The 22,198-nt window shown below is 67.9% G+C and overlaps 6 protein-coding genes across 10 annotated transcripts; 4 read left to right on the forward strand and 2 right to left on the reverse strand.

Moving 5' to 3' along the window:
• Window positions 1-265: 265 nt before the first annotated feature.
• Window positions 266-2,247, reverse strand: RPUSD3 (RNA pseudouridine synthase D3). Of its 3 annotated transcripts, none has more exons than XM_010390140.3 (9): window positions 2,050-2,126; window positions 1,676-1,743; window positions 1,555-1,599; window positions 1,374-1,470; window positions 1,177-1,284; window positions 1,024-1,108; window positions 828-954; window positions 609-745; window positions 266-527 (listed from the first exon to the last, which is right to left on the reverse strand). In XM_010390140.3, exons 1-9 carry the CDS (start codon window positions 2,052-2,054, stop codon window positions 357-359), a joined length of 843 nt encoding a protein of 280 aa, XP_010388442.2. In that variant the 5' UTR covers window positions 2,055-2,126; the 3' UTR covers window positions 266-356. The 3 variants fall into 3 exon arrangements, with proteins under 3 accessions (XP_010388442.2, XP_019135911.2, XP_039414646.1); XM_019280366.2 differs by having other exon boundaries at window positions 1,987-2,061; XM_039558712.1 differs by having other exon boundaries at window positions 269-527; window positions 2,094-2,247.
• Window positions 2,178-3,352, forward strand: JAGN1 (jagunal homolog 1). Its single transcript, XM_039558713.1, has 3 exons — window positions 2,178-2,269; window positions 2,466-2,563; window positions 2,643-3,352. The coding sequence occupies exons 2-3, from the start codon at window positions 2,475-2,477 to the stop codon at window positions 3,103-3,105; spliced, it is 552 nt and encodes a 183-aa protein (XP_039414647.1). The 5' UTR covers window positions 2,178-2,269; window positions 2,466-2,474; the 3' UTR covers window positions 3,106-3,352.
• Window positions 3,353-3,474: 122 nt separating this feature from the next.
• On the forward strand, window positions 3,475-7,375 carry IL17RE (interleukin 17 receptor E). The gene is given in 17 exon segments (XM_039558706.1): window positions 3,475-3,579; window positions 3,660-3,675; window positions 4,145-4,300; window positions 4,397-4,503; window positions 4,580-4,703; window positions 4,775-4,914; window positions 4,995-5,063; window positions 5,163-5,229; window positions 5,311-5,498; window positions 5,652-5,699; window positions 5,803-5,848; window positions 5,966-6,114; window positions 6,185-6,253; window positions 6,330-6,558; window positions 6,746-7,158; window positions 7,160-7,253; window positions 7,256-7,375. Coding segments are annotated over 17 exon segments (2,118 nt in total). The 3' UTR covers window positions 7,354-7,375.
• Window positions 7,376-7,399: 24 nt separating this feature from the next.
• IL17RC (interleukin 17 receptor C) lies at window positions 7,400-12,639 on the forward strand. Of its 2 annotated transcripts, none has more exons than XM_039558705.1 (17): window positions 7,400-8,397; window positions 8,471-8,492; window positions 8,577-8,950; window positions 9,133-9,244; window positions 9,325-9,369; window positions 9,528-9,667; window positions 9,863-9,922; window positions 10,061-10,115; window positions 10,214-10,398; window positions 10,488-10,538; window positions 10,622-10,667; window positions 10,776-10,888; window positions 10,996-11,064; window positions 11,137-11,194; window positions 11,327-11,422; window positions 11,498-11,540; window positions 12,010-12,639. In XM_039558705.1, exons 1-17 carry the CDS (start codon window positions 7,723-7,725, stop codon window positions 12,614-12,616), a joined length of 2,751 nt encoding a protein of 916 aa, XP_039414639.1. In that variant the 5' UTR covers window positions 7,400-7,722; the 3' UTR covers window positions 12,617-12,639. The 2 variants fall into 2 exon arrangements, with proteins under 2 accessions (XP_039414639.1, XP_039414638.1); XM_039558704.1 differs by having other exon boundaries at window positions 7,401-8,397; window positions 11,498-11,536; window positions 12,010-12,170.
• Window positions 12,640-13,317: 678 nt separating this feature from the next.
• Window positions 13,318-16,505, forward strand: CRELD1 (cysteine rich with EGF like domains 1). Of its 2 annotated transcripts, none has more exons than XM_039559203.1 (10): window positions 13,318-13,504; window positions 13,972-14,054; window positions 14,131-14,241; window positions 14,315-14,406; window positions 14,510-14,686; window positions 14,776-14,871; window positions 14,960-15,043; window positions 15,156-15,251; window positions 15,333-15,476; window positions 15,587-16,505. In XM_039559203.1, exons 1-10 carry the CDS (start codon window positions 13,322-13,324, stop codon window positions 15,805-15,807), a joined length of 1,287 nt encoding a protein of 428 aa, XP_039415137.1. In that variant the 5' UTR covers window positions 13,318-13,321; the 3' UTR covers window positions 15,808-16,505. The 2 variants fall into 2 exon arrangements, with proteins under 2 accessions (XP_039415137.1, XP_039415138.1); XM_039559204.1 differs by having other exon boundaries at window positions 15,973-16,505.
• A 74-nt stretch (window positions 16,506-16,579) lies between these two features.
• PRRT3 (proline rich transmembrane protein 3) lies at window positions 16,580-21,102 on the reverse strand. The gene is given in 8 exon segments (XM_039559202.1): window positions 16,580-17,102; window positions 17,105-18,181; window positions 18,184-18,471; window positions 18,895-19,044; window positions 19,130-19,231; window positions 19,234-19,464; window positions 19,467-20,248; window positions 21,051-21,102. Coding segments are annotated over 7 exon segments (2,979 nt in total). The 5' UTR covers window positions 20,230-20,248; window positions 21,051-21,102; the 3' UTR covers window positions 16,580-16,734.
• Between the last annotated feature and the right edge of the window lie 1,096 nt (window positions 21,103-22,198).

The following is a 22,198-nucleotide window of genomic DNA, read 5'->3' on the forward strand; positions in this document are numbered from 1 at the left end:
AGTTGTGGAGAGGGCTAGGATTGCCCCTGGGATGAGGCTGCAGGTGGGAACTGGGGCTGCCAGGGCAGAGGGCAGGCAGGAAAAGCCGCCTTTGCTCCTGCCTGTGGTTGCCCCCGCCAGACGAAGCTGTGGTGGGTGAAGATGCTGCTGCATCCTAGTACCTGGAACCAGGGCAGGCAGAGATTGGTGGCAGGGCTGATGCCCCCAGTAATGCCAGAGGCACAGCCAGGAAAAATGTATCCTCTGTGCCAAGAAAAGAACTGAGTGCTGAGCTACCCAGGCAGCCGGGGGGGATTTTAATGGGGTGGCAGAGAGCAAAAGGGTGGAGTGGGTGTCCCCCTGCAGCACTAGGGCTCCTAGTGCTCAGGCAGCCCCAGGCAGCGCAGAGTGTGCAGGAAGTGGGGTGGTGGGGGGGCACAGAGGGGGCCCTCAGGCAACACCAGCTCCTGCAGGTGGATGTGGAGTGGGAGGTAATGGAGCTGCTGTGGAGAAAGGCCCAGCCGGGACAGCAACTCCTTGTCCAGCACCTGCAATGTGGGTGGGCAGCTTAGCAGGAGTGCTGAGGGCTGTGCTGAATGCCCCACCCAGCATCCACACTGACCACATACCTGTGTGTGGGTCGGGGCGGTCTCAGGGGTCAGAAAGGGCACTCCCAGCACCCTGCCCACACGGGAAGAGTGCTTGTGGTCACCCAGGGCCGGGCACAGCAGCAGTGTCAGGTGCACCTGGAGCTGTTCTGGGAAGGCTGGGAAGGAACAGGGGGAAGGAGAGATTGCAGGGGTCAGGAAGCATGGCTGGGGTGGTGGAGGTGTTGGGGGACAGCTCACCCGTCCTAGGCTGGAGCTGGAGGAGGGCACAGCCCGCCACAGTGCCCAGCACCCGGTAGCGCGTCAGGGTGCTCTTCACATCCTTCCTGGCCAGACTGCGGCGTCCTGGGGCCGGCACTGGCACCACCTGCAGAACACAGCCCTCAGCACTCCCTGGGGTACCCCCTGTACCCTCAGACTGATGGCACCCCCTTACCATGGCTCTGTCCCCATGCTGCTGCCAGCACAGCCCAGTGCGGATCTCACCCTCCACCTCCGCTGGGATTCCCACGGTGATGGCACTGCAGGGTAAGGTGGTGAGAAGGGGACAGGACCCCCATGCCAGCATGGCAGGGTCCCAAGGACTCACCGATATGTGGCAGGGTACTGGCCTCTCAAGCGAGCATTGGTGAAGAACTGCTGGAGCTTCTTAGTGGTGTGGTAGCAGCTGGACAGGAGGACAAGGCCAGAATACACCCTGTGGGACACGGCTGCTCTGAGCCTTGGAGGAGGATAGGCAGCCCCTGCTCCACCCCAGGACCTCCAGCCTGGAACCTCCTACCATACCTGGCAGGAGCCTTCACTATGTGGAGCTCAGCAGCGAGGCCCAGGCGTTGTCTCAGTGCTGGCAGCAGTGCATCCAGGCTCAGGTCCCCAGGGCGCCCTGACAAGATGTTGGTGGGTCAGCACCCGCTGAGCCCCCCACATAGGTACTCCCGCAGACCCCCCATTCCTGTCCCGTACTCACCCAGGACGGGGAGGCCTGGGGGCTTGTTCAGTGCCAGCACGGCTCCTGGTGAGGGGAAGTTTGGTCAGGATATACCGCCCTCACTGTCTCCCCTGCCCCCATCCTCTCCTGTCGCAGGTACCTTCCCGGTGCACCACGGAGCCCTCCAACAGCCTCAGTGTCTCCTTGGGGCCCAGCAGCCGCCACCACCTGCAGGGGATGGAGTGGGCAGAGGGACACGGGTGGGACTTCCCTCAGCCACTTCCCTCAGTACCCTGCACCCCACTCTGCGTGTCCATAAACCTCACCCACCATTATCCGCCCTCCTTTCCACGCGTGTCCCCGCACCCTCATGCTTCTCCAGCCCCTCTGCGCTCACACATCTGAAACCCCATAGGTGTGTCCCCAATCCCAAAACCCCCCCATAACCCCAACCTCATAACCCCTCTGTACCCGCGCGTGCGCACCTCCAGGCGCCAGCACACCCGTGGGCGTGCACCCCATGTACACACGCACCCCATGTACGGGCTCCCCCCCGCGCGGCTCCGGGCCCCGCGGACCCCGCGGCGCGCGCTCCCGCTCCCACGCGCGCCAGCCCGCGCGCGGCGGCGGCGGCGCTCCCGGTCCCCGCCATGGCGGCACCGCCGCGCCTGCGCCGAGCGACCCCCCCGGCATCCGGAGCCGGCGGCCGCGGCCATAGAGCAGCGGAAGCGCGGGCAGAGGGTCCCGCCCGCAGGTGCGGCACGGCGGGGAGCGGCGGGCGGGGGGGGACGAGACACCGCAGGGATGTCCCGGAGGGCCGGGCAGTCACGGGGAGGGAGGCCCGGGGGGCTGGTGCCGGGGCTGGGCTGGTGCCGGGGCTGGGCTGGTGCCGGGGCTGCGCTGGGGGGCGGGCAGGGAGGGCGGCCCCGCCTGACACTGTGCCTCCCCAGGACAGCACCATGGCCTCCCGCGGGGGTCCCCGCGCCGCCGGCACCGATGGCAGCGACTTCCAGCACCGGGAGCGCGTGGCCTCGCACTACCAGATGAGGTAGGTGTCCCCTTCCCCGGGACGCCGGAGGGGACACGCGACCTCAGCAGGCCCTGACGGCCCCACACTCTCTCCCCAGCGTGACCCTCAAGTCGGAGATCAAGAAGCTGATCTACACGCATGTGGTCATCTGGCTGCTGCTTCTGGCCCAGATGGTCGTGGGGCACCTCAAGCTGCTGCCCCACGACCAGGTGGCCATGCCCTACCAGTGGGAGTATCCCTACCTGCTCAGCATTCTGCCCTCCCTCCTGGGCCTCCTGTCCTTCCCCCGCAACAACATCAGCTACCTGGTACTCTCCATGATCAGCACCGGCCTCTTCTCCATGGCTCCCCTCATCTACGGAGCCATGGAAATGTTCCCCATGGCGCAGCAGCTGTACCGCCACGGCAAAGCTTACCGCTTCATCTTCGGCTTCTCGGCCGTCTCTGTCATGTACCTGGTGGTGGTGGTGGCTGCGCAGGTGCATGGCTGGCAACTCTACTACAGTAAGAAGCTGCTGGACTCCTGGTTCACTAGCACGCAGGAGAAGAAGAAAAAATGAGTGGGGATAGGTGGGCTCCGTGAGGTGCTGAAGCTCTGCAGTTCAGTCCTGTGGGGCGGCGCTGGGGCAGCTCCGGTGGGTGGGGAATCCTCGGGGACCACAGGGTGGGTGTCTGAGCCACACCACGGCCATGGGCTCGCATGCAAGGGGGGAGACCCCCGAGGGCGGGGGCCGTGGAGGGTCCCTGGGGTGCGTGCCCCTTCCTCCGCGTGTTGCTCTATGGAAATAAAGCACCGTCGCGCTCCCACGCGCGTCTGCGCCGCAGGAAGCGCCGCTTGGCAGCGGGGTGGGGGGGCGGCGGGGCCGCACGTGCGGTGGAGGAATGCGGCGGGGCCGGCCGGGGCGGGGGGGGAGCGGCGGCGCTCGGCCATGGGGCGCCCGCTGCTGCTCGCCGCTGTCGCCGCGCTGCTGTTGCTGCTGCCACCGACCGGGACCGGGGCCGTCGTGACCCGCCTCCGGGTCTCCGCCAACTTCGTGAGCGCCGGGGAAAGGAGGTGGCGGGGGAAGATGGGAGGTGGGCGGCGGCGCGCTCACCCCCGTCTCTTTGCTTGCAGGAGTGCCGGGCCACCGGTGAGTAGCGGCGGGGCAGGGCTATCAGCGCGGGGCTGCTCCTGCCCGGCGGTACCAGCTCCAGGGTGCGGCGGGATGGTGGGGCTTTCCCCGTCCGCGGCTACTGGGTCCTGGAGGACGGGGTGGGGGGGGCTCTCCCGGTTTCCGGGGCACTGAGCTCCCCGCTTCCGAGGACTCCCGATCCCAGACTTCCTGGCCCGCGGGGCTCCCACTTCCAAAGACTCCGGATCCCCGGGGCTCCCCGTTTCCGAGGACTCGCGGTCCCCAGGGATTCCCGCTTCCGACGACTCCGAATCATCGAGGTTCTCGGTTTGCCAGGACTTTGAATCCCCGGGGCACCTCCCTTCCGAGTACACCTCCCCGGGACTCCCCGGGGCTCTCTTCCTTCCAAGCACTCCCAGTCCCCAGGGCTCCTGCTGCCTGCGGGACCCCCGGCGCACGGCCGCCCCCTTCTGCTCTCCCCCTGCAGCCGACAGGACGCTGAGCCGACCCCGCTGCCGCCGCCCGTCCCGCCCTGGGCCGCCGCTGGAGCCGCCCGCCCTGTCGCTGAGCCGTGCCCGGCTGTGCCTGCCCGCGCAGCCCTGCCAGCCCTGCCTGCGGGTGCGCCTGGCCCTCCCCACCTCAGGTACGGCGCGGGGTGGCGGGCCGGGCATCCCCGCAGCGGCGGGGGACACACCCCGTCCCCTCACCCGTATCAGCGCCCCACGCCGGTTTCTCGCAGAGCTCGGCGGTGTCCGGGGACTGCAGCTCACCTTCCGGGAGCTGGGCTCCAACCGGGCTGGCTGGCTGCAGGTTTGGCAGCGACGCCGGGCGCTGGGCAGCTCAGCGGTGAGTCTCGGGTGGGCGGTGGAGCCGGGGATCACCAAGGCCTGGGATACCCCCACTGACCCCCTGCTCCCCGCAGTGGCAGGTGCAGTTCGATTGCTTCCCGGCAGAGAGCGGGCGGCAAGTCCTTGTCTCCCTCCGCACCATCCCAGACCGGGGCTTGGCCCTAAGCTGCCGCCATCTGGTCACCGCTGAGCCACCCGGTGAGACTGAAGGGCTTGGGAGGTGTCCTGGTGGGACACCGGTGCCAGCTGACCCCCTGCCTGCTCTGTAGGGCCTGTCTTTACCCATGCGTGGGTCCCTGAGGTGCGGGCCATTGAGGTGTGGGTGCCCGAGGGTCCTGCCCTCATGGTGCGGCTGTGCCACCAGCTGGCCCTGGAGTGTGAGGAGCTGCCCCGGCCCTTCCACCAGCAGGTAACGGCTCTGCCCCCGACAGCCTCATCCCAGACTGGGGGACACACTCTCTGGCAGCTGATGCTCCCTCCGTGTTGCAGGTGCTGGTGCCAGGAGGCCACCACATCTCACTGCCGTATGAGTTCCTGGTGCCCTGCCTATGCATTGAGGTGGGTTGCCCACCCTGAAGCCACCAGAGCCTCATTGTCTGCCCTCACAGGAGGGGTGGGGGCATATCCTGCCCTGACCATCCTGCTCTGCTGCCCCAGGCCTCCTACTCCCACCACGACAGCCCACGGAGCAAACACTGCCCCTTCCATGACCGGCCAGATGCCTGTGAGTGCCTGGGGGGAAGGGAGCCGAGTTCCAGGGCTGTTTCTCGGTGTCTCCCCACCCCACTGATGCGGCGCCCCACAGATGGTCCCGAGCTGTGGTCCTCGGTGCACTTCCACGACTACAGCACCAGCAGCAAGGACCAGATGGTGATGGTGCTGAGTGCCAGCTGCCCCCTGAGCCCACGGGCCACCCTCTGCTGGAGGGAGGCAGCAGATGAGGCTGCACCCTGTCACGACATCCCCAATTCTACAGCCAGTGAGGATGAGCAGGTGAGGGCTCCCGATCTTGAGGTGTCACAGGATGTGGGACCCTGCCACCGGATGGGGCATCCACTGGATCTCAGGGTCTCTCTAGGGCAATGGGTGGGCACTGGGGTGCCTGTGGGCTATGTGGGTCAGAGTGACACACTCCATTTGTTCCAGGTGTACATACTGGACAAGGTGGATGTGCACCCCCAGCTCTGCTTCCGAGTAAGCTCCTGTGGGTGGGTGAGCACCACCTCAGAAGGGGCTGGGGGACTGTGGTCAGTGAGGGCAGCTCACCCTGCCCTTTGTTGATCCCACCTCCCCTCAGTTCTCCTACAAGAACAGCAGCCACGTGGAGTGTCCCCACCAGCCAGGTGAGCCCTAGGGGCAGAAGGCAGCCCTGGGCTAAGCACAGTCCTGCCCTGGGGTCCCTTGCACCACTCATCCTATTGGGCATCCTGCAACCTCCTCTCTCTTTCTGGTGACTGCAGAGACTGCCTGGAATGTCTCAGTGAGTGTCTTGGGGCTCCAGCTGCGCCTGCGCCTCACCTCCCGCATCCCTGCAGCCTTCAGCGCAGCCCTGTGCCAGCGCCGGGGTGGGCAGTGTGAACCCGAGGCCCCACTCTACACCGTCACACAGGTGAGTGGTGCGGGGCTGGGAGGGACATGGTGGGACACACCCGCACTGACCCTGCCCTTGTGCTTTGCAGCCAGAGGGCTCTGCTCCAGGGGAGCTGGCGCTGCTGCTGCCGGTGCAGGTCCTGGGCAGCTGCGTGCTGGTAAGGTGACCCCTGAGCTGGTGTCTGTGCTATGGGGGACCCAACATGGTCCCGCTCTTACCCAGCCCCTCCCCAGGTATGGCGCTCAGACGTGCATTTTGCTCGGAAGCAGCTGCTCTGTCCCGACGGTGAGAGGGGGTCCTGGAGAGGACTCAGGGGGCAGTGGAAATGGGAAGACACCCCATTTACTGCCCCTCTCCCAGTCTCCCACAGGCACTTTGGGCTGCTGGGGCTGGTGCTGGCACTGGGACTAGTGGTGACTGTGCTGCTCCTCAACTGCCGTGGTGCCTGGAGGCCAGATGATGGTGAGGAGCACCTGGGGGGCTGCAGGAGGGATGGCAAGAGGGGCTGGAGTGCCAGGGGGTGCCAGTTCCTGGGCTGCACGGGTCCCAGGGTGGTGGATGGTGGATGCTGTTGAATGCCAGGATGTCCCCAGGCGATGCCAGTAGGACACGGAGCTGAGCTGTCACTGCTGTCCCCTCCATCCTGCAGGTGTCCCTGGCGGGCGCCCCGTGCTGCTGCTGTACTCACCAGACTCAGAGGAGCACCTGGGGCTGGTGTGTGCCCTGGCCGAGCGGCTGCGCGCAGGGCTGGGCTGCGACGTGCGCCTGGACCTGTGGGAAGCGGGTGGCTTGGGACAGGCGGGCGCCCTGCCCTGGCTCTACGCCCAGCGGGGACGCGTGGGCCGCCAGCGTGGCACTGTCCTCCTTCTCTGGAGCCGGGGCAGTGCCCGGCTCTTTCATCGGTGGCAGGTCGGGATGGCCGACAGGATGCCCGGGGATGCCCATGACATCTTTGGGGCAGCCATGGCCTGCCTGCATGGGGAGCTGGGGCGGTGGGGTGGCGGCGGCGGGTGGGTCCTGGCATACTTCAGCCGGCTCTGCAGCCCCCGCGATGTCCCCCGACCCCCTCCGGCCCCTGCCCACCTACCGCCTGCCCCGACAGCTGCCCGGTCTGCTGGGTGCCCTGCGGGGCAGCCCCCCAGCCCCTCGCCGCTGCCGGCGGGCAGGGCGGAGGGGCTCCTGCATCGGCTGCTGGAGGTGGGGGCTGGGGAGGGCAGTCCCCTGCACCGGCCCCCCGGGGCAGCTGCTGGCACCTGAGTACCCGGGCTGGGCCTGAGCTGGGCATGGCTGCAGGGCTGGGCGCAGCCCCCGGTGAGGGCAGGGGCTCTGCCAGGAAGAGGCAAGGCTCAGGTGAGCGTGTGCCCACTGCGGCGCAGGAGGGGTACCCAAGGGTGCCCCGGGAAGGGCCGCGGGGGTCCAAGCAGGACTGGCCTCAGTCATGGAGTGTGCTGCAGGGGCTGGACCAAGCATCCAGCTGGTCATCTGTGGCCAGGAGTGGAGATGCTGTCCGGAAAAGGGGCAGCTTTATTCCCATACAGGGACCTGCTCTAGAGGAGAGCCCGTAGAAGCCCCTTTGGACGCCACAGCCAAGCGAGCCGTTGGGGTGGTGCAGGAAGAAGCTGAGAGATGGGGAGGCTCCCTGCCCTGCCCAGGCACAGGTGGCTAGAGGGCTGGTGCTGGGCACAGCCTGGCCCTGCTCTTTGCCTCGACACTGCCAGCAGGACTTGGTCTGGGGTGGGAGCAATAAAGGTGTCATTTTACCCTGCCCTGTTGTCTCTCTGGTGTACCACGAGGGATTTGTTGGTGCCTTGGAGGGTTGAGGGCTGCCCAGTGCTCCTCTGCTGCACGGAGAGGCAAGAGGACGCACCCGGCTGGGCACAGCCTGTACCGGCACGGTTGCCACACCGTGTCCCACAGCCGCTGTGGCTGCCTGGGGCCAGCCTGGCACCGTGCCCGTGCTATGGAGCCAACTCGTCCCTGTGGGGCCCCAAGCCCTCCCAGGGGTGGCGGGGCACGGAGCCCTCCGTGGTCGGTGCGGGAGCAGGAGGCCCCACCCCAGGGCGGTTGCTGACGCCACGCAAGGACCCGGGTGTCCGGGATCAGAGCAGGAAGCGGGAGCCGTCGGCGGCGGCGGGGCCCGTGGAGCCAGGAGAGGGGCTGTTGGGGAGTAGCCGGCGTGGGGCCGGGGCACCCCAAGGCCCCGGCCCCACCATGCACGCACTGGGGCAGCTTCTGCTGGTGCTGGTGGTGGGGTCGGCGGGTGGCCGTGGGGACCCCCGCGATACCCTGGCCTGCTCCCAGGTGAGTTGGTGTCACCAGCACGCAGGCGTCAGGCACCTGGCACCACCACCGGCCTCACCCCTGCCTCCCCCAGGGCCTCACCTGCCGCCTCTTGGGTAAGTGCCATCACCATGCCATGGCCCCCGCCCCACCCAGGACATGGGCACCCCACCCCCATGCCGCCCTCTCTGTCCCCCCAGACACCGATGTGCTGTGCGGGACAGAGCCCCCGGGGCCCAGGCACGGGCTGGCCCCGGCTCGTCTGCGGCTGGAGCCGGCACTGCGCTGCACCGAGCCCACGGCCTGTGTGCCCTGCCTGGAGGCACGCGTGCGCCTGGCCTTGCCACCTGCTGCCAGCACCGCCACCGAGCCCCGCCGCTCCGTGCTGCCAGGCACCCCTGGGACAGAGGATAGCGGTGATGGGGGACAGCGGCCACCAGCGACTGGAGCCACCTCATCCCAGCCCAATATCACTGGGCTGCTGCTGCTCTCTGGGCACGCGTACGCCTCATCCCGCTGTGTGGCCGTGGAGGTCTGGGCACCCTTGGGCCCTACGCTGCGTAGCCGAACCGTGGTATATAGATGCAGGGCACTGGGAATGTGTGTCCCAGCACTGTCAGTCCCTGGGCACCGGGGATGTGGGCACTGGCACCAGCGCATCCCTGTGGCACGGTGGTCCTGTTCCCGTGCCTCAGGGAGGTGGGTGCTGGTGGTGCCGGTGCCTCACCGCAGTGGGGTGGTGGTTTTCCTGCCCAGGGTTGGGTGATCTTCCGGTGCTTCGAGGCACCGCTGGGCTCTGTACTCCACGTCACGGCATACACGAACTCACGGGGCCGGCAGAGGCTGAGCCAGCAGCAGCGGGTGCCAGGTGAGCCAGCAGCAGCGGGTGCCAGCAGATCCCCTGCAGTGGCCCCAGCCCCCCTGCCCACTGATTCCCTGTCCCCACAGACTGTTCGTGGCCCGCAGCACAGGCCGCTGTCCCCCAGTGTCAAGGTAGGTGCTGGTGTCACCCCGCCTTAGTTTGCATCCCCCGGGGAGAGCTGGGCAGTGGATACCTGGGGTGAGAGTGACCCTGGGCATGCCGTGCCTTGTGCCGTGGTGCTGGGCAGGCAGTGTCAGCAGCTGGGTGGCCTGAACTGCCTCTGATACAGTGCCCAGGCTGTGGGTCTCCCCGGGGCAGAAGGAGGTGGTTGTGGAGGTGCAGGGGGCTGCAGCGGGGCACAGCTACACGCTCCGGCTCTACCACAACAATAGCCACGGCACCAGTGGGCCAGGGCGTGCAGTGACCGCGGTGAGTATGGACCCTGTTCCCTGAACCCCCACCCTGTCTGTTTTCTGGTTGCTGCCCCCCTCCTCCTTCCCGAGAAGCTGTGTCTGTGTTATAGGCGGTGTGCTGGGAGAGGGTCCTCTGGGAGCGGATCCCCCTGGGTGACCCTGCTGGTGGCGATTTGCCACGGGGTGACCCACGTCTGGTTGCTGGTAGCAGAGCAGTCCCATGAGCTATGTCCTGCCCGCCGATGAGGTGCTGCCCTGCCTCTGCCTGCAGGTGGGCATCCAACTGGGCACCGCAGGGGTGGCAGGATGCCACTAAAGAGGGACTCCAAGCTCTATATATCTCCCTCTGATGTCCCAAGGGGGCCAGCCACAGCATGGATACTTTTCTTGTCTCTCTCCTCACTCCCAGGTCTGGCCGGAAACCCAGGACCCCCTGCGGGCCACCATGTGCCCCTTTTCTCATGGTACCTTCACTCTGAGACTGGGCTGTAGGGGGCTGGGACACAGGGGGACCTAAGGGGACACCACATGGGGTGACACCCCACTCCTGGTGCCTCTGCAGATGCTGAGGCCTGGGAGCGACTGTGGGCACAGAGCCAGCTGGTCCTGCACATTGAGGGGCAGGTGCTCACCTGCTCCCTCTCAGCCCCCTGTGACCTCCTGGCTGAGCTGGTGCCCTGCTGGCAGCCGGTGCCCTCTGGGCCCTGCCAACCCCTTCCTGGCCTGCAGCAGCCTGCCAGGGGGCAGGTGAGTGGGGCTCAGTGGGGCTCTGTGGGGCACTGCGAGCTTTGTGAAGGATGGTGGTGACAGTTATGGAGCATCCCTTCCACTCACAGGGACCCCAGGAGTTTGGAGGGCTGCGGCCACACCCCAACCTCTGCGTGCAGGTAGGACACCACTCTGCCCCACAGCTGTCCCACGGGCAGCCCCACATCACCCCCAGGCACTGTTAATCCACTCTCTGGGGCAGGTGTGGAGCGGTGGGCAGGTCCGGCTGACCCAGTGCCTGCAGGACCGTGAGTACTGCTGGGGTGGGAGGGCAGGGGCAGCCTGTGGGTCCAGCTGGCAGGGAGCCCTCCTTGGCCTCCCCTCGCCACCTCCCCAGCCCCCTGGCACATTCCCAGGAGCGCTGCCCGGCCGCCCCGATGACCTCCTGCTGCTGGAACACAGGGGGAATGCCTCACTGTGTGCTGTGGAGCGGGGTGCCTGCACACCCCTTGCCAGCTTCACCAGCACGGTAAAGGGGAAGGGACCCCCATGTCCTGGCATCAGTGGCACTGGTGGCACAGGGACCCCTGTGTCTGGCAGTGGTGGCACCGCTGTCTGACCTGCGTGTTGTTGCAGGGAGCAGGGCACCCTGGGCTGCTGGAGCAGGATCTGCAGCAGGACGTGGCAGTGGGGCAGTGCCAGCAGGTCAGTGTGAGCAGCCAGCGGGCAGTGGATAGGGACTGGACAGTGTCTGACACGTCCTTGTGTCCCCCACAGCTGTGGCACCCTGAGAACAGCACTGGTGTTGCGCTCTGGGCCTGTCCCCTGCACAAGTGTGAGTGTCGACAGCCACAGTGGGAGAGAGGAGGGATAATGGAGGGCTGAGGGAGGGGATCCTCCTGTGGAGCCACTGGAGACCCTTGCTGGGTGCCAGGGACCCTCGGTGGATGCAGATCCTGCCCTGCAGACCTGCGTACCCACTGGGCACTGGTGTGGATGGGGGTGCTACTGGGGGCTGCCTGTCTCCTACTGCTGCTCTTGATGAAGAAGGAGGACATGAAAGGTGAGTGGTGCACTTCTGCGGGCTGTGCCTGGCCTGGGACCCCTCCTGGGACCTCACTGCCTCTCCTCTCCGCAGGATGGCTGAAATCCCTGAGGGCTGGCTATGGCTCTAAGGGTGAGTGTGGGCTGAGCCTGGGACTTCGGTGGGAGTGGGCAGTCTATGCCTCTCCCAGAGGGGTCAGCGGGCAGAGCGAGGTGGTCCCCCACCAGGACTACTTCATGTTTGCCTGCCCAACGGGGTAGGTAGGGGTCTAGGGAAACAGAAGAGGGTTTCTGTTTCACCCTCCCTCTGGGGGGTGGGAGGCAGGCTGCAATCTGCCTCCCACCATGTCTGTCCCTTAGGATGGGTAAAGGGTTCGGCAAGGGGATTGGGGGACTGACAAGGGGAAGGATCCCACATCAGTAGTGGTCTCAGCTGCTTCCCATTGTGGCAGTTCTTTAGCTTGGGTACAGGGGGTGCTGCAGAGCTTGGGCGACAGAGGCAGGGGATGGTCTCCCCCATCGTGGGTGCTTCCCGGCGTGCCTCCCGCCATAGGATGGGTGCAGGGTGCCTAGGGGGATGCAGACACTGATGATCCCCCCCCTCAGGTCCGCTGCAAGGCCGCGGGCACTGCTGGTGCACGCAGCAGAGCCGGTGGCGGAGCGGGCAGCGTGTGCCTTGATGGCAGCTCTGCACTCACTGGGGCTCACAGTGGTGGCAGCACCGGGGGGTGGCAGCGGGGTAGCGACTTTGGGGCCACTGCCCTGGCTGCATGCCCAGCACCACCGGGCACTGCGTGACAGCGACACCATCATCCTCCTCCTCTCTCCGGCGGCCGTGGCTGCTGCACACCAGTGGGACACTGGGGCCAAGGTTGTGCCAGAGTCCGGGGCTGCTGAAAGCAGCCTTGGGCCCCGGCACAATCCTGGCCCCGATGATGTCCCCACCGTGGCACCCTGCGAGGTGTTTGCGGCGGCTCTGTCCTGTGCCATGCCAGGGCTGGCGGCGGCCCACGGGCGCTATGTGGTGGCTCGGCTGGAGGCCTTGGTGCCGGCGGTGCCCCCAGCGCTGCGGGCAGCCCCTGCCTTTGCGCTGCCCAGCGGGATGGAGGGGTTCTTGCAGGCACTGGCAGGCCCCGCTCGGCGGCGGGGCCGGTGGCCGGAGCCATACGTGGCAGCGGTGGCCGAGGCTCTGCAGCGGGCAGTGGGGGAATAAAGGGGTGACATTGCTTTTGCTGAGTGTGAGTCCAGCTCTGAGTCCAGCAGGGACTGGGATCGGCTGGGAAGGGGTAATGGGGTGGACTCGGATGACGTGGAGAGGGGTGTTGGGGAGGTATAGGGGGATGGGGACAGGAAGGGCTGTTTGGGGCGTGAAGAGGAAGGGGGTTTGGTTGGTTGGAGGGTGAATGGGGAACTGGACGAATTCGGGGTGGTGGTGGGGAACTGGACTAGCTCACTGGGGGATGATTGGCAACTGAGATCGTTTGGGGGAAAGTGTGAGAAGAAATTGGACCGGTTTAGGGTGAGATGAGGGGGAACTGGGCAGATTTGGGTACAGTGAGAGGGAACTGGACCAGTTTGACTGGATGGGAGGGGAGGTCAACCGGCCTGGTTTGGCTGGGGATTGGGGGGAATGTTTGCGGGCCCCGCCCAGGCCAGGCGGGCACTGGGCCAGCGTGCTCCCGGCAGCCCGGCAGCCGGCACCCCTCCGTACGGAATCGCCGGCCGCGGCCCATCCGCGCAACCTCCGCCGGGGGCCCTTGGCCGCGGCCCCTTTAAGGCGCGGGTGGGCGGGCCCAGCGGGCGGCGCAGATTGGCTGGGAGAGGAGGGCCGGCGGCGGCCGCGCGCGGCCATTGGCGGGGGCGGCGGGCGCTGAGTCAGCGGGCGCGGCCCACGTGGTGCGGGCGGGGCGGGCGGACGATGGGGCCGCTGCCGCTGCTGCCGCGGGCGCCCCGGCGCAGGGGGCCCGGGCTGGGGGGGGCCCTCCTGGGGGCCGCCCTTCTCGGGGGAGTCCTACTGGCGGTTCACGCCGACCCCGAACCCCACCGCGACGGGGCCGAGCCGTGCCGAGCCTGCCGCGGCCTCGCCGACAGCTTCAGCAGGGTGCGGGGCGGGGGAGCACAGGAATGATGGGGGCCACGGCGAGGGGGCACACGGGGGGGAATGGCACCGAGGGGTGTGGGGTGACACAGGCGCTGCTGGGGGGGAGCTGGGGCGAGGGGACAGTGAGCGGGGGGACCCACGGGTGGGAGACAAGGGGGACACGGCCTGGAGGTGACAGTGAGCAGGGCCTAAGGGGGTCCTGGGTGGGGTGATGTGGGTGGGGGGCCCAGAAGCATCACAGGCCGGGTGGGTAAGGGTGGTGACAGAGCCCGGTAGAGGGGTGGCTTGGGGGGGGACAGTGGTGAAGTGGAGGCACTCCTACAGCATTTCCAGGGACACAGTGACTGGGGTCTGGGGAGGGGAGAGGGTGGCAGGTCCCTGGAAGTGACGTGTCTGGTGGGAGCCTACGGGTAGAGGTGCTGTTGGGGGGGTCCCATGCCTGCACTGCCACTCCGCCATGCACCCAGGGCCTGGAGAGGACAGAGCATGAGGGCTTTGGTGGGGGTAACACAGCCTGGGAGGAGGAGAAGCTGTCCAAGTACCAGCACAGGTAAGTGACCCCAACGAGGGGCTGGGGGAGCCCAGCTGCCCTAGAAGACGTCTCACACTGGCTCGTGCTCCTGCAGTGAGACCCGTCTGCTGGAGGTGCTGGAGGGTGTCTGTGCCCCCTCAGACTTCGCCTGCCACCAACTGCTGGAGCGGAGTGAGGAGCATGTGGAGCAGTGGTGGTTCCATGAGTGAGTCTTGGAACAGGGACATGGGGGCACAGGGGATGGCAGAGGACTGAGTGCTGTATCTCCCCTTCCCCAGGCGGCAGCAGCACCCTGACTTTTTCCAATGGCTGTGTGTGGACAGGCTGATGCTTTGCTGCCCGCCCGGCACCTATGGCCCAGACTGCCGGTGTGAGTAACTGTGGGATGAGCGGGGTGCTGGCAGGGCTGGAGGGGCTTCCCTGGCTGCTGCCCCCTGCCCCGGCTGCCAGCCGGCTGGTCTCTCCCTGTGCAGCCTGTGCCGGTGGGCCCCGGCAGCCCTGCAGTGGCAACGGGCGATGCGATGGTGACGGCACACGCCACGGCACCGGCCTCTGCGTCTGCAGCCCGGGCTACGGCGGCCCCTTCTGTGCCGAGTGCGGTGACGGCTACTACGAGGCCTCGCGGAACAAGAGCCACCTCGTGTGTGCTGGTAGGTGAGGGTTCTCCCAGTGCTGCCCAGGCCCTGGGTACAGACAGCTCCCCCCTGCCTGTGTCCACACCTGCCCTTCCTGCCCGCAGAGTGCTACCAGGCATGCGGGCACTGCACGGGGCCTGAGGACTCCAGCTGCCTTCGCTGCAAGAGGGGCTGGGTGCTGCACGAGCACCGCTGTATTGGTGAGTGAAGGCCGGGGAGAGCTCGGGGCTGTGAGGGCTGCGTCCCCAGAGCCAAGGCTCAGTGGGGCCATCCCCATCTCTCCTGCAGACATAGATGAGTGTGGCACAGAGATGGCGCATTGCCGAGCCAACCAGTACTGCGTCAACACAGAGGGCTCCTATGAGTGCCGAGGTCAGAGGGAGGTGGGGGGTTTTCGTGCAGGTGGCTCTTCCCTGCTTGGGCCAACCCTGGCTGGGCTGGGAAGGAGCTCCAGCAGCAGCCCTGGCTCCTTTCCCTGAGGCAGACTGCTCCACGGCTTGCATCGGCTGCATGGGTGCTGGGCCGGCTCGCTGCAAGAAATGCAACAAGGGCTACTGGCGGGACGGAGCCAAGTGCCTGGGTGAGTGCCTCCCGTGGACTGGGGGGCCATACTGTCCCCTCCTCACTGCCCAAGCCCTGGCTGAGCTCTTCTTCCCCCCAGACGTGGATGAGTGTGCCAGTGCCGAGGAGCCGGTGTGCACAGGGGTGCAGGAAGTGTGTGAGAACACAGAGGGCAGCTACCGCTGTGTCTGTGCCCGAGGCCACATCCGCCGAGATGGGCAGTGCGTTGAGGACAAGCCCCCTGGTATGGCCTAATGCAATGTAGGGGAACATGGGCATTCGGCAGGGGGAGTGGGACACAGTGGGGGGCTCTTGCTGCTCAGCTGTGCCCTCCCACGAGTGTTGTCCATGCAGATGCCCCAGAAAAGGGCTTCTTTGATGACGTGACTGATGATGAGGTGGTGGTGCTGCAGCAGATGTTCTTTGGTGTGATGATCTGTGCCCTCGCCACGCTGGCTGCCAAGGGTGACATGGTCTTCACAGCCATCTTCATTGGCGCTGTGGCTGCTATGGCTGGCTACTGGCTCTCTGACCGCAGTGACCGTGTCCTCGATGGCTTCATGAAGGGCAGATAGCTCTGGAGCTGCTGGGCACAAGCGGAGGGGCAGGCTCAGCTTGGGGTGCAGGGCCTCCCCCAAGCAGGGCTGGCTGCCAAGGCCACATCCTGCACACGATGCTGTGCCTTGCATGCGTCCCCCAGCCCCCCTTAGCATAGGGTCTCGTTTTCCCTGTCCCTGCAGAATGAACCAGGAGTACCTGATCCTGGGGGCTCCCACACAGCCCCCTCTGGCTGGAGAGGTGATGCCAGGCAGTGCAGCATCATGTGGGGGGCACAGCATGCTGCCCCCAGCTCCTCGTGCTCTGGAGGAGAGGCCTGGCATCGTGACAGGTGAGGGGGTGGTGGGGCAGGTGAGGGGGGGTGATCCTGCTATCTGCACCCAGCCTGGGGCTTCTGGCCCTATAGGACTCCCCTCCCATGAGGCCATTCCCTGTGGGGGAGTGGGGGGCTGGGTCCCCCCATGCCCTGAGCTGTGGGGCTGGGAGAGCTGCCCCCCCCATCCCACCCCTCTTCCCCACCTCCCTGGGCAGAGCCCATCTCCCCTCCCAGGCTGGGGGGCCAGGGGCCCCTTGCCACTGGCAGGGTGCTGTGCTGGTGAGGGGGCCCTGCTGGATGCATGAGTGTGGCCGTTGCATTTGTCCGTGGTTTGTTTGTCGGGGTGTGCCCATCTGTCTGTGTGTCCATATCTCAGGAAATAAAGTTCTGCACACCCAGCTCGGCTGCTCAGGGTGGGAACTGGCAGGGATTGGGGGTGCTGCTGCCCACCACCTCTTTCACATGCCAACAGGACCGTCTCCTCCCAGCATAAACTCTTTATTTCTCTCGTTTGGCACAAATGGAACCGGCCCCTGCCCGGCCCTACAGGGGCACAGGATCAGACCCCCCGCACCCTCACACTGGGCTCATTGTCCTCCTGCGCCCCCAGTCTCTGCCTGTCGTGGGCTCAGAGCTCAATGGTGTCGCTGGAGAGGCTGCGGGAGTCCACCGCCTTGCCAAGGGCTGGGAAGGCGCGGGGAGCCTCGCGCTCCCAGCCGGGGGCTCCAGCGGGCACCAGGAGCGGGGCCCGGCTGGGCGCCTCGTCCAGGGGCAGGCTGTCGGGCGAGGACAGCCCATGGCGCCAGGGGTTCCAGCTGATCTTCAGTGAGCTGCTCTCCAGCGAGCTGGCTGAGGCGGTGACGGTGACAGTGACGGTGCCGGGGGGCTGGCAGGGGCCGGGCAGCTCCGTGAGCGAGCTGCACCGCACCATGCGCCCCAAGCGGGGGGTCTTGTCAGGGGCGGGGGAGCCGTGCAGTGAGGAGCCGGAGCCGCGGCGGGCCGGCCGAAGAGGCCGTCGTGCAGGAGGTGGCGGCGGCAGAGCGCCTGATCGATGCTGCGGCGCAGGTCGATGGGGGACGGCGGGCGGAAGATCAGCTCCCCCAGCGAAGGGGATGAGCCCTGCTCAAAGGCGGCGCAGGAGCGGGCGGCCAACATGTTGGGGCACTTGGGGCTGAGCCCCGGCATCCCGGTGCCAGCTGCCCAGGCCTCGTTGCTGTCCTTCAGAGCCCGCAGGGGCAGCTGCTCCGCCGGGTTGCGGATGAGGCTCTTGGAGATGTCATTGGCAGGTGTCCGCTCCACACCGGTGCCACCGGTGCTGCCACCGGCCCAGTCGTAGCAGTTGTTGGGGTATTCGGGCGCTTCAGCTTTGCGGCCGGCGAAGAAGTACCGCAGTGCCTTGGCCCAGCAGGAGTGGCCGGCGGGGCTCCGGCGGCGGCACCGGCCGCACACGGGCTCGGCGGCGGCCGCCAGCAGCGCCAGGGCCGTGCCCAGCTCGCCGATCCGCAGCCAGAGCTGTGCCGCCCAGCTGGGCCGGGAGAAGCGCCCGGGGGGGCCCAGGACCCCTCGCAGCCACACAGCGCTGTAGAGGTGCAGCCCGCAGACCGGCAGCCCCGCCACCGCTGCCGCCAGAAGCGCCCGCGCCCCCGGCTGCGGCCCCGGCCCCTCGCAGGGCGCCCGCAGCACCCGCCAGCACCCCCAGAGCCCCCCCAGCAGCAGCAGAGCCCCCGCCACGCAGCCCAGCGCCTGCAGCCCCAGCGCGGCGGTGAGGCCCAGGCGCGGCGGCAGCAGGTCGGCGGCCCCCATCACCGTAGTCTGCAGGGCAGCAACAGCCCCCAGCGCTGGCAGCCCCTGCAGCCGGGCTGGCAGCAGCTGAAGCTGGGCCAGGCGCTGCAGCCGCTGGAGCAGGAGGGCATAGGCGGCGAGCAGCAGGGGGAAAGGGGCTGTGCTGAGCATCAGCAGGGCCGGGGCGGGCAGGCGGCCCAGTGCCCCATAGGGATCCAGCAGCAGGAAGGTGGCCCGCAGCAGACAGGCGGCCAGCAGCAGTCCGTGAGCCCCCACAACGTGGCGCAGGTGTGGGGCCGCAGGATGGCTGTCCCCGCCAACCCCGCCAGGCAGCCCAGCGCCAGCAGCAGGAAGACGGCAGCCACTCCATAGACATGGGCCTCCCAGGAGAAGCCCAGCTGGTGCTGCAGCTCAGCCCAGCGCAGCCCGGTCGCGTTGGCCCCCGCCGCCGGGGGGGCACGGCTGGGCTGTGGCTGCGGCGATGATGGATCTCGGGGGGCTGGCTGAGGCGTCATCCCTGCCCGTCGCCACGTGGCCGAGGGGGTCGCAGTGCTGGAGGCTGGGGTCTGCGTCCCTGGCATGTCTGCAGGTAGGAAGGACGGGAACGGTCGGGGGGAGTGGGGGCCCACACCTGTACCCCACACTGGGGTGCATCAGCTGTGGCACCCCAACACTACAGCGGGGGATGCCCTGTGCTGGCAGGGGCTATGCCCACCGGTGCCTCCCGGGGTTCTCTGTCAGGACGCGCAGTGCAGGGGGTGGCACATCCCCGGTCACGTCCCCCACCCCCTTGGGGAAGCCCCCACCCACCGAGCATTTAGCGCTAATCCCTGCGGGCAGGAGTAGATTAAGGCCGTTGTCAGGTGCAATCCTGATTGAAGGTGTCACTGTGTCCCGGCTGGGCAGCCCAAGATAGCTGCCATCCCCCCCACCAGCCCCGACGCCCCAGGGATCGGCTTCCACAGCATCTGCAGAACGGATGCACTTGGACGCAGCCCTGTATCACCTGGGTGCCTTGTCTCGAGCGTCCCCGTGGTGGGATGTGCCGTTGGCTGTGGGGTCGTCTTGGTGGCATTTGGGACGCTCACAGCGCCCACGGCGCCCACGGCGCCCCGGACCTGCTGTGGGGAGCCGACGTCCTCCTCGGGCAGCAGCCCTGCGAGAGAGAGCAGAGCAGGGCGCTGACACTTGCGGGGGCTTGGTCCCCGCCAAGGGGTCCCCCGCACTGCTCTGGCTCCTACCTCTGCTCGGGGTGCCGGGGGTGGCCGTGCTGGAGGCGGAGGGTGGCGCAGGGCCGGTGCTGAGGACAGACTCTGGGGTGGGCTGGGGTCCCCGCTGCCCGTCGTCCCAGGATCCATGAGAGGGGCTGCATCCCCAGGGCTGGTGGTGGCGTGGCTGAGTGGGGCCCTCCGGTGCTGCGCTGGTGGGGACGGAAGCACTCGAGTCCAGGGCTCAGCCAGCCGCCAGGACGGGGCTGTGTGGCGCAGCCGTGGGCCAGAGCTGGGCAGAGCCGGGGAGGGGCTGGGGGGCCCTCCCGTGTCTCCCCAGCTGCCCACCGGCTGCGCAGAGCCAGGCTGGCATGGGGACCCGATGCTGGCCCCGTGCCTGTGGGATCGGAGACAGCGTCTGTGCCCAGTGGGACCGACTGGCTGCTGGCTGAAGTGAGTTGCTCATCCTGAGAGAGGCCCGGGGCCCCTGTGTGTCCCTCTGCCGCTGTGTATCCCTCTGTGTGAGCATCTGCTGTTCTCATCCCCACCACCAGCATGGGGTTCAGGGCAATGGTGGACATGGTTGACTGAGGGCTGGGGGTGCCGACTGTCTTGGAGACACTCTGCCTGGACAGGGACAGGTCCTGCCCTGCCCAGGGTGGCCCTGGAGAGTCTGCCCCACTGTCCGTGGGCACCTCAGGGCCCGGTGTCCCCAGTGCAGAGCCGTGGGGCAGGGAGCTGTCCTGGCCTGCAGCCTCCTGTCCTTGCCAGGCAACAAGCGGCTCCTCTGTCACAGCCAGGACTGTGCTGCCATCCCTCCAGACCTTGATATCAGCGCCTGTCATAGTGGTTTCCATCTCCAGGGGTGCCCTGGTGCCATCCCCCACCTGCAGCGGTGGGGACCAGTGCACGGGGTTGTTGATCCCCCAGCGCCCACTGCTTGGGGCCCCGGCACCGCTCGGCTCCCCCGATGCCTCCCAGGTGGGGGATGGGCCTGGCCACTGCTGTCCCCAGGCAGGGCTGTGCAAGGGGTCCCCACCTAAGGACAGCCCTGCTGGCAGCACCCCCTGGGCCTTGGCAGGGACCCCGGTGGCCAGGAGCATCCCCCAGGTGACGAGCTGTGCAGCAGCCATGGTGAGTACGGAGTCGGCCCTGTGGGGATGGGGGTCTGGTGAGCCAGGATCCACGGCAGCTGCCCAGGCAACTCGCGCAACTGGCCGTGAGGCTGCTGTGCCCTTGGCCACCCACTGCCCAGTGACAGAGACAGTGGCTTGGCTGTCCCTTCCCGGGCAGCCCTGGGCTCTGTTCCCAGCCGTCCCCATCCCCGTGGCCCCATTCCCAGTCTTCCCTTCTCAGTGCTCCCTGGTGCTCCCCATCCCGGTGTCTCCGGTGTGGGTGGTCCTTGGTGCTTTAATGGTCCCGATCCCCAGCATTCACGGTGTCCCTTTCCTAGTGCTCGATCCCCAGTGTCCCCTCCCCGGTGCTCAATCCTGGTGTCCCTCCCGGTGTCCCCTCCCCGGTTCTCCATCCCCAGTGTCCTCTCCCGATGTCCCCGCCGCCGGCGGCCCCTCTCCGCCGCCCACCGTTCACCTTGGTGCGTCCCGGCCGCATCCCGGCGGGATGCCCGGCCCGGTGCCCCGCGCTGCCGCCGCACGCACGGCTCAGACCCGCCGGGCCGGGAACGGGGCCGGGACCGCCAGGGTGCTGCGGCGGCGGCCCCGCCGTTCGGTGCGGGTTACCGGCGGGGCTGCGCTGCGGAGTCGGGCCGCGGCCAGTGCGGGACCAGAGCGGGAACGGTGGCGGCCGCCGCATCACGTCGACCCGCCCGCAGCGCGCCGGGCCGGCTCCGCCGCTCGGTGCGCGGGCCGCGGTGCCGCCAGCCCCTCCCGCCGCCCGCCGCAGCACTGGCGGCCCCAGTGCTGTTGCCCCGGGAGCCGCAGCCCCCCGCGCTGACCTGCCGGTGCCGGTGCCGGTGCCGCTGCGCGGGCCGGGCTCTGCGGCGGAGCGGGCGGCGGGCGGCAGCCGGTCACGCGCCGCCCCGAGCCGCGGGCACCCGCGCGGGAGCCCGCCCGCACCGGGAGGGGGGGGCGCGGGGCACGGCCGGGGCCGCCGCCGGGACGGGACCCGCAGGGCCGGGCACGGGCGGGTCCGCGGGGCTCAGCTGGGGTGGACTCCCGGGGACGGGTTGCCCGTGGCGCAGATCCTCTGGGACGTGGATTCCGGAGGGGCACCAGGGCAGGTTCCCGCGGGGCAGGACACGGCGGGGCGGCGGAGGGGGTATGCTGCCCGCGGGGTGGGCAGGGTTGCCCGGAGCGAGCAGCGCGGTGGCAGCAGGCTGTGGCCGAGGCTGATCCCGCTGCTGCCAGGGATAGGCGGGGAGAGGGGGCTGTCGGACCCACTAGCAGGGTCCTGAGGAAGGTCTGGGGGGGGCCCTACCCCAAACGTGCCCCACACTTGTCTCCCAACCGCCTGGCATGGATATATAGCGCCTTGGCAGCCGCTGGGCTGTGGGATCCTGCCAAGGTTCAGGTAATTAGTTAATCTGCTTAATTGTCCGGCTGGAAAACTGCCCATCCTGCCAGGGCTTGGGCTGGCAATGGTACGGCCACGGCGCCACAAAGTCACACCAGCTCAGGACTCCATCCTGCGTGGTGACACCTGCACTCCAGCTCCCTGCCTGCATCCCTGCTCCTCCCTGCCTACACCTCACCCGTGCTTGAGTCGCCAGAGCCTTGGCAAAGTCCTGTCATCACCATCGCTCTTCTCTCGCCAGGCCAGCAGGGACATGTGGCACCTCAGGTCCCCATGACAGCACCTGTGTGCTGGCGGCAGCATGCAGTGCCCCCCTCCTGCTTCCTGCCACCTGTCCATTCCCGGGGTGCTGTGTTCACCACCAGTGCATGGGGCATTTCTGGTCCCTGATCCACTCCTCTGTGGGATCAGGAGGCTGTGGCAGCCAGCTGAATGCAGGGTCCAGGAATGTGGGCAATGCCGGCACACTGGGCCCCAGAAAGCAGGCAGGGCAGGCAGCTAGTCTGGGGATTAGTGCTGAGGAGGGCGCACAGGGGGAGAGTGGAGGTGATCCTGCACTGCACCAGGCAC

Source organism: Corvus cornix, chromosome 12 (genome assembly GCF_000738735.6).
Source record: "Corvus cornix cornix isolate S_Up_H32 chromosome 12, ASM73873v5, whole genome shotgun sequence".
NCBI lineage: Eukaryota > Metazoa > Chordata > Aves > Passeriformes > Corvidae > Corvus > Corvus cornix.

Excerpts from the sequence above, each read along its gene's own strand:
- RPUSD3 (XM_039558712.1), bottom strand. The coding sequence starts at position 2,167 with ATGGCGGGGACCGGGAGCGCCGCCGCCGCCGCGCGCGGGCTGGCGCGC. Across the intron at positions 1,600-1,675 it reads CTCCGTGGTGCACCGGGAAG|GAGCCGTGCTGGCACTGAAC; the intron begins GTACCTGCGACA and ends TCCCCTCACCAG. Across the intron at positions 528-608 it reads CCGCCCCGACCCACACACAG|GTGCTGGACAAGGAGTTGCT; the intron begins GTATGTGGTCAG and ends CCCACATTGCAG.
- JAGN1 (XM_039558713.1), top strand. The coding sequence starts at position 2,475 with ATGGCCTCCCGCGGGGGTCCCCGCGCCGCCGGCACCGATGGCAGCGAC. Across the intron at positions 2,564-2,642 it reads GCCTCGCACTACCAGATGAG|CGTGACCCTCAAGTCGGAGA; the intron begins GTAGGTGTCCCC and ends CTCTCTCCCCAG.
- IL17RC (XM_039558705.1), top strand. The coding sequence starts at position 7,723 with ATGGGGAGGCTCCCTGCCCTGCCCAGGCACAGGTGGCTAGAGGGCTGG. Across the intron at positions 8,398-8,470 it reads ATACCCTGGCCTGCTCCCAG|GGCCTCACCTGCCGCCTCTT; the intron begins GTGAGTTGGTGT and ends TGCCTCCCCCAG. Across the intron at positions 11,541-12,009 it reads GGCTATGGCTCTAAGGGTGA|GTCCGCTGCAAGGCCGCGGG; the intron begins GTGTGGGCTGAG and ends CCCCCCCCTCAG.
- CRELD1 (XM_039559203.1), top strand. The coding sequence starts at position 13,322 with ATGGGGCCGCTGCCGCTGCTGCCGCGGGCGCCCCGGCGCAGGGGGCCC. Across the intron at positions 14,687-14,775 it reads GAGCCACCTCGTGTGTGCTG|AGTGCTACCAGGCATGCGGG; the intron begins GTAGGTGAGGGT and ends TCCTGCCCGCAG. Across the intron at positions 15,477-15,586 it reads CGTTGAGGACAAGCCCCCTG|ATGCCCCAGAAAAGGGCTTC; the intron begins GTATGGCCTAAT and ends TTGTCCATGCAG.